A 9,210-nucleotide genomic window follows, 5' to 3' on the forward strand; every position below is an offset into this window, starting at 1 on the left:
CGTTGTCGGTCTCTCTCCTCCATTGCAACCAAACTATCCTTGAGCGTTGCAAATCGATGCAATTGTTGAATCTCTTCCTCCATTGCCTCCGATGAGCGCAATAGGATGCGATGAAGATGATCCATGTGATGAGCTAGGGTAAAAATTGATGCTTGAGATCCAATGCCATAAACCTGTTCTTCTTCTCCCCACAACTTGATAATATAGTGCGACCTCATCTACAATCAGAGGGTCATTGCACCCCTCTTATGGTTAAGACGATTGCTCCTTAAGCGCTAAAAAAGCATCCTGCATAAGTTAATACACATATTTTAAATTTATTTTTCTTGGCAATTGAATAAACAAACTCACTTATTCATTTTTTTCGTATAATTGAAAGACATAAAATACTTGTTCACTTACCTTAATTGATTGCGCTCGTGAATCAACCATATCGGAGGTGCCTTTCCTAGTGTGGGTCTTATGGAAAAGTTCATAAGGAAAAGGTCTTCAGCCAAGCTGGGCTTCTGAAAGATATAATGATTTTAGTGATGTTTATAATAATGTTCGATTATTTGCTACTAATATGTAGACAGACAATAACAAAACCAGTAAATATGAAATCATTACCATTCTATCTGCGTGAGTAGCATGTGAAACTGAACCCCCTGTGTGTCTAGAGATGCCTGCCCCAACTCCCCCTATCTCACTACAGCGGTTAGCAGTGAACTGATGGCTCTTGGCTTTAAACTCAGGTATACTCCAAGCCTCCTTCCATTTTTGCATTGTACTAGGCACGATGACCTTGGATTTTCCTTTCCTGACATTGCACATTAGCGCCTTGTAGCGCTCTGCAGCCTTACGCCTCCAAGCTTCCTTTACCAGTGGAGTCACCTCTTGCCAATCAAAGTATTTATGTTATAAAATAAATAAAAATTAAGACAGTTGTATTAGTATGATAATATTTTAGAAAAAAATTGACAGCATTTCCCCTTAATTTTGGACAATGCAGCCTAGTTATTAGGTATTAATTGCACCTGTTAAAAACACTTCATATATTCTCAACAACAAATAACATCCACCCCAACTACAACAACTCACAACAATATATATTTTCAACATCCTCAACACACAAGCTGTACATAGAACATTTAAGCATTAATATACTTCAATTGTGTTCTTTTACATTAATTCACAAATTCTCATCACTTAAATGATATTTGTTTGTAACATTCTTTTTTGAGGTTTCATAAACTATGCAAATTAGTTATCTGATAGATAATTATATTTATATTTTTATTTTATTTCCTGAAATTCATCCCAAACTCTTTTGTTTGTGATAGTTTTCCAACGCCTCTGGTCCATCCTCTCCTTGAAGATATTCTTCATCTTCTTAGCACATTCCTCGGATGGATGTAACTTTGTACAAAAGAAAGACAACAAATATATTGATTTTATGTAAATGTAGAAACATGGTACTTCAATTGCCAATGATCTGTAATACCAAATCATAGATAAAGTTAATTAATTTTTAATACTTACGTGCCATTAATGAGCTTTATTATTTCTTTCTTCCAAATGTAGTGAGTGATAGACCATCCATTGATGATATTGGTGCTGCCCCAACTGAATGACCTTCATGACCAGAGGTTGATCCAATTGCAGGCTCAGAAGATGGGGTAATAGGTGGTGGCGGTGGAGGTGGAGGTGTAGCTCGATGCTGTGTTGAAGCAGTAGACCCCTCCGGATCTGGTGTCGACCTCCCAGTGGATCGTGAAGGAACCTGAGGCTGACCCTGTGTAGATTGGTCTAGTTGATCATTGGACTCATCCTGCACAGGTAACTGCCTTGACTGTGAATGACCCAACAAACCTCCCCTGCGACCGTTGCCTCGCATCCTGCATAAATAATTGTATTAACAAGTTAGCTTCATTCAACTTATGATACATAATACAGATGAAATTTTCCAATAGTTAGAATTTATACTTCAAGTTTAGAAATATAAATTCATTAAGAGAAATACCTAATTCTAATTAGTATCACTATCATATACATCATCGCATTCCTCATCGCTTTCTGAGTCCAACTCAAGCTCTTCTTCATCTTCAACATCCTCTTCATTAATTTCAACTAGTACACCATTTTGATCATTCAAATATTGTTGTTGATCATCATCATCATCAATTTGAATCAAAGGGACTTCCATTTCATCTTCTTGAAATGGTTCTTCCCGTGCAGGGGGGGTTGTCACATTCACTTGCTCAGGAAGATCAATAACAGATCTCGCTTTGATTTTGAACACGGCCCACCAATCATCCTTGTCACGCTTTAAGCTTGGATATATGGAATAATTCACCTGAGCAGCTTGGATAGCAAGAACAAATGGTTCATACCTATTGAAGGATCTTTTATGATTAATATCCACAAGTTTATATTTTGGATGAATCTTTGTTCCCACATTTGGTGTTGGATCAAACCAATCACATTTAAACAATACAGTTCTTTTGATTGGTAATCCAGGGTACTCCAATCGTAGCACTTCAATTAATTGTCCATAGTAGTCACTTTCATTAGTACTGTAATTAGTCCCCTTGATACATACCCCACTGTTCATCGTTGCCTATGCGAACCATGACTTTTAGTGTGAAATTTATAACCATTAACTACATAACTATTGTAGGACATAACACTTCTTAATGGACCCTTTGATAGATCCTTTAAAAACTGGCTTGATATATTGTTGGAGGGATTGTGAACATATTTATTGAACCACTTGTCAAATTCACGCTCTAGTTTCTCATCAACTTGTTTATCATTGATATTTGGATTGGCCATGTGTAACTCATTAACAAAAATGCTGCACACAATGAAAATAGTTAATTAAATGTTTGGAATCAATAATGGCATTGCAACAATTATAATAATTGAATATTAGAAAAACTTACTCAATGTACGGTTTTACTTCTATACAATTCAACACGATGTACATTTGTCTTTGCTTGAAATTCTTGTTCTGAGATATCTAACCTTTCCTTTTCCCGGTGGCCTACCGCAATGAGTTAAAATTTATAGATTACCTAGATGTTCATCCATATGTTCGACTGTATCATCATTGCGTGGAACCTTTCGATGCCTTGTGTTGACATGGGGTTCAAAATAATGAGCGCAGAATGACGATGCTTCTTCAACTAAGTATGCATTGCATATGGAACCTTCCACTTTGGCTTTATTTTTCACATTATTTTTTAACTTCCTAAGGTACCTGTACCATTTACTATTTAGTCACAACAAAGTTTTTATTTCTCCATGTAATGATAGTATACAACAATACATTAAACTAGTTACCTCTCAAATGGATACATCCACCGATATTGCACAGGACCAGCAATCCATGCTTCATAAGCAAAATGCAGGAGATGTTCCATGGAGTAAAATAAACTTGGATTGAATATACGCTCTAGTTTACATAATATAATAGGAATCTCTTCATTGAGCTGTAACATGGCTTCTTCTCTAAGTGTTGTTGAAGTTAACTCTCTAAAGAAATTGCTCAATTCGGTCAATGCTTGCCACACATTTTTTGGAAGCAATTCCCTAAATGCTATTGGGAGTAATCTTTGCATAAAGACATGACAATCATGGCTTTTCATCCCAAACAACTTTAGTTTTCTCATGTCTATACACCTACCCATGTTTGACACATAACCATCTGGGAATCTAAGATTTTTAAGCCATTCACACAACACTGCTTTTGATTGTTTGTCTAATGTGTAACATGCTTTAGGATACTTTCCTGTTGCCATATCCCTCTCTAACTCAGGTCGGTGACAAAACTCTTTCAAATCTTCTCTTGATTTTGCATTGTCCTTCGTCTTCCCTTCAACATTCATCACAGTATTAAAAATATTTTCAAATACATTTTTCTCTATATGCATGACATCCAAGTTGTGGCGAAGCATGTTAGTACTCCAATATGGCAAATCCCAAAAAATGCTCCGTCTCTTCCAACCCGTGTTTTTTGCTTTGCAACTGTTATTCTCATCTGCACCCATATCTGTGACACACATTAATCCTAGATGTTCTATTTGTTCTAAAATTTCCTCACCAGATAGAATGGGGGGAGCACTTTTTGTATCTTGTTCTTTCTAAAAGCAATTTTATTAAAGGATGGTTAGCTGGTAAGAATTTACGGTGATTGTCAAACCATGATTGTTTACCACCCTTTGTCAATGTGAATGCATCTGAATCGTCCCTACAATATGGACAAGCAGTCTTGCCTGCTGTGCTCCAACCGGATAACATTGAATATGCAGGGAAATCACTTATTGTCCATAATAACGCAACCCTCATATTAAAATTATTCTTCTTTGATGCATCATATGTCTCAACTCCAACTTCCCACAACTGTTTCAACTCTGCAATAAGGGGCTGTAAGTACACATCCAATTTGTCTTTTGGGTTTCTCGGACCAGGAACTAGTACCGTTAGGAACATATACTCTTCCTTCATACATAACCAAGGAGGCAAATTGTAAGGAGTGACAATGACTGGCCATGGTTGAAACCCATCGGTGCACAGTCCTAGCCTTACATTCCGAACCTCAGCAGCAAATGAAGGATGTGTTTTATTAAAATGCTTCCATGTAGTTGCATCTGAACAATGACACATTACCCCATCTTCATGGTCATGCTCAGCATGCCATCTCATTTCTTTTGCTGTTGCATTCGAAGCATATAATCTTTGCAATCTTGTGAGAGGAAAGTAGTACATTTTCTTATGTGGCACATTGGTTTGAAAATTAGAAGAGCCTCGACTATGTCGTTTGAGCGTGGATGGTCACAAAATTTGCAATTCGTTAACTCACTATCTTCACCCAATATAACATACATCCATTAGTACAACAATGAATCTTCTCAACAGTAGGCCCAATGCTTGAACCAACTTCTTCAGTCGTAAAAGTTTTCTCATTAAATTTTCATCCGTAACACCTCTTTCATAAGTTGACAAATGTCATCAAAACACCTTTCTGACAAATGATGTTCTGCCTTGATGTTCAACATCCTTGCAACAACTGAGAGCTGCGAATGGCTTTCACAACCTGGCCACACCTCTTGATTAACAGCTTGCAACATGTCATACAATTTTTGAGCTGATGGATTTGGAGGCTCCTCCATTACATCTGAAAGAAATCGGGACTCTTTGCATCCATTACCATTTGCTCATAGGTATTGCTTGTGCTATTATCAACCTCTTGAACAGACTCCGCTATCATAACATTTATGTTTTGACTATCAATATTACTTGTGCGGGGTTCCCCATGTAGAATCCATTTATAATAATATGGCACAAATCCATGCTTCATCAAATGTAACCGAATTGTATTCTCATCAGCATAATTACGATTCTGACACTTTCGATGATTACATGGACACTTGATTTATCCCCATCCATCCACTGGATGTTGCTTAGCAAATGTTATGAATTGTTCAATACCTTCTATGAATTACGAGGTCAATAGACCATCTTTTAACCTAGCATACATCCATCTCCGATCTGATCCCATTTTCCTAATAGCTGTGTAATAATTAAGTGAATATTAGTAATGATATGTCATATATCAGAATTACATCATATCCCCAATCATGCGTTGAAAGGTAAGGCCCTAACCCAATTAGAATTGTATCATCTCTACCAATAACAGACAGATAATGACATGTCATATATTTGTAAAAATTCCAGCAGCATCTCCCATTAGTTCTCCAAGTGCACAACATAAAATTTGCACCCAGAGAACAATGAGAGATGTTACAAAATTTCTACAAATAGAAAAAATTATCACCTCAAAAATTGATATGCATGCATCTACAAATTAAAACGCCATATTAAAATATTACTTACCTGTGTGATACTGAAAGCAAGGGACAAAATAACGAGAGATAGTGACCAAAAGAGAATGAGACAGACTGTAGTTCAAAAAAAAAAAAAAAAGAAATTCCGTCAGTAAATTATTGTATAAAATTTAACACCTCAAAGTAAATAAATAAATAAATAACTACATTATATGGCATAATAGTATAAAATTAAAAAACATAATAATCATTAAAATTAAAGGACATGAAAAAATAGATATTAGTATAGCAATAAAATAAACATACAATCTTTTATTTGTAATTTTATTTATTTCTTCAATTTTCAATAAAGTTTCTTTACTTTATTTTTATCTCTTTCTTCTTGAAGTTTTGGATTAAACCTTTGCTGTTCTTTGAAGATTTGTTCATGTAATTATCTCTACACACTACACATTGCATCACATTGACTAATAGAAAACTTAATTTAAATTGGATAGACGGACTAAAGAATAAAATAGAAAGACTAAATAACAATTTTTCCTAAAATAAAACCTATATTTCTCTTCTCTATCTTCTCAAACCCTGCACAACATGGTGGCCTGAGAGTTTCTGGTTCTACCATGCAACATGGGGCCGCTTGGCATGATGTACTAGTCCATTTTCACAATGACAAGATCCATCTTCTTAAATGTAAAACTAAAATATTATCTCAGATCCAACAAGTGGCATTCATTGCAAGCAGAAGATTATTAAAGGCATTTGAAATGTAATCAAGCCTCCTGTTTGCTTATACAACCATGAATGAAACAAATTCTCATGCTGAAAAATGCAAAGAGAAAAAGGGACCTCACTCAGTTTCAACCCAACCTAAGCTGATATATACTTGCCTTCAGCTTAAAATTCTCCTGAGTATTTAATAAAATAGATCTATTGCTAAAGATAGCAACTTCAAATCCAATTTGACACCTGATGATGTAAGAAAAATCGCACCAAATTGGTAAGGTTAAAGATAATAGAGATAGAGACAAACCAACAGTGTCAAGGGCTCGAAGAACCAAATGGAATATACATACCTATAAAAAAAAAAAAAAAAAACACGAAATTAGAATTCATTTATGAAATTAGATATATTAAACATATTATTTTGTAACAATATCTCACAACAGACAATAATTTAAAATATCAACAATGAGAGAGGTAAATCTATTATAGTGTATGCTTACTAGACTACAGCAGTCTGAGTATTTGGATAGCTTTATTCCTGTGTTACATGGACTCACGGACGAGTGTTGGATACAGAATATATCCCATTCAGGGGACTCATTCAAAATCAAATTTTGAGATACTTGGTATGAGATCCGAGTTGAAGTTTTGAACAATGATCTTAACATTTTGGTCACACAATAAGGAGTGCAGTCCTAACATTTTGGATGGAATGGAACAGGACAAAAAAGAATATAACAAGTGAAAAGATCAAACTATACCGCATTTATAAATTTTTCAATTTTCCTTTTAAGTAATTACAAATTTTAAGAATTTAGGCCTCCTAATCCAAATTATTCTCTTTTTCTAAACATAAAATATCCAACGATATTCATATCTAACAAATGTGTGCTAGCCCACTTGAGCTGAACAAACAATAAAATTTGCAATATAATATTGAATACAATATAAATGATATCAAGTCACTATGAGAAAATGTTTGCTCTGGTGTTTTCATCCAACATCGAGATAGAGCGATCTAATGAGGATGAAATATCCATTCTTTAAAGTCATTTCTGAGTCGGATGAAAGAAGACCTTTGGGTTTTTATGCTTCTAATGGGAATGAAAAATATGTTTTTATTCTACACTACACTTTAGATGCAGTAAAAGAGAGTGAAACCTCAAAAAAGATATCTAAGTACTCAAGCAGTCACCTCAATTTTGGTTTCTTGAGTACAATAAAGGAGTATTGCGAGCCAAGACAAGCAACCAAAACACAAGTTACACAATTACAATTGATTGTAAGACATAAACGAGAACAATACTTTGTGAAGAAATCTGACCAAGCGCAAACTAAAATTAACAGGATTTTGTGAGGCAATTAATCCAATAACAACAAAATTTGCAACAAATACACATTAAAATACTGTGAGTTCATGAAGGACCCACAAATAATTGCACCAAATGAGGGGGAAATTAACTTACGGATGGAGGAGTGGCTTCCAAGGAAGAAAAATGAGACTTTGGGATAATAAGAGAGTGCCTACAAAACAAACAGGTTTGAATTCAAATGAGTAGGAGATGATAAAGATTTACGATGAAAAAAAATGCAAAAGATAATTGACGCGTGCTCTTACTTTAATATTTAGAAAGTAATCACATTAAAGTTTGAACTTTGCATATTGTTACAATCAGTCAATCACAATCCCTCATGTAGTCACAAGGAATACATCCTCTTGAGGAGGAAAAAATTAGCAAATTGGTAAAACTTCTCTCAATTTGAAGTAGAGAAGGGAAATTTTGGGTAAATGTTTTGTTCAGTAGAACTCAATTAAACAAGGTAAATGCATTCCGTTAATGGTTCTTCTCATTCCCTTTCAATGGTTAATTTCAGACAATATGTAGCATTCTTCAAGTAACATTAAACCAGCATGACCATAAGAATTCATTCAAGAGAGCAAGTAGGACTTCTAACAATTGCACTTAAAGTAGCTGACTGCATCACCATACCAGAGAATCTATAAATAATTGTTCTTTTTTAAAAAAAAAAAAAGTGCTAAAGTAGCAAATTACGATTGTTGCTGCTGTTTGCATTTGAATTATAAGGTTTCAAATTTGAATATCAATCTAAATTAAATTAATAAAAAAAAATATAAAAATACAAAATTTTTATAAAACCTAATAGTTTATACATTAGTGTTGAATTTAAAAGCCTGTTTGGATATGTTGAAGATGGAGGAAAATGCAAATAACTTGAGGAAAATAAGGGAGGATTGGCGTTTTCCTCTGTTTAGAAAGAGACTGAAAAATTAAGGAAATGATTTTTTTTTATTTTTTTTTTAATTTAAAGAGGAAATAAGAAATCTGTGGAGAAAGATTACTTTTTTTATCAAAAAGAAAAAATATAAAATTTCCTTTTCTATTTAAATTCTTTTTAAAAATATGTAGGATAAAATTATAAATTCATAACTTGCTTATCCAAGCAAGAGTATAGAAAATAATAACTAGAAAATATTCTTTACTTTCCATCTTTTATTTTCCTTTCACTCTGAAAAAATTCCTGAACATAGTGATAATCTCAACCTTAAATTACTTGTAAATGCATCTCACTTATAACTTATTGCATCTCAACCTTAAATGGTGATTTACTACAGTTGTATAATATACATGATATTTAC

The 9,210-nt window shown here is 34.1% G+C and overlaps 1 protein-coding gene across 1 annotated transcript; it reads right to left on the reverse strand.

The window, feature by feature from the left end:
* Positions 1-1,540: 1,540 nt before the first annotated feature.
* LOC131178455 (uncharacterized) lies at positions 1,541-6,908 on the reverse strand. The gene is made up of 3 exons (XM_058143420.1): positions 6,859-6,908; positions 5,878-5,942; positions 1,541-1,877 (listed from the first exon to the last, which is right to left on the reverse strand). Exon 3 carries the CDS (start codon positions 1,874-1,876, stop codon positions 1,541-1,543), a length of 336 nt encoding a protein of 111 aa, XP_057999403.1. The 5' UTR covers position 1,877; positions 5,878-5,942; positions 6,859-6,908.
* Positions 6,909-9,210: the final 2,302 nt, after the last annotated feature.

This window comes from Hevea brasiliensis, chromosome 3 (genome assembly GCF_030052815.1).
Source record: "Hevea brasiliensis isolate MT/VB/25A 57/8 chromosome 3, ASM3005281v1, whole genome shotgun sequence".
Classification (NCBI taxonomy): Eukaryota; Viridiplantae; Streptophyta; class Magnoliopsida; order Malpighiales; family Euphorbiaceae; genus Hevea; species Hevea brasiliensis.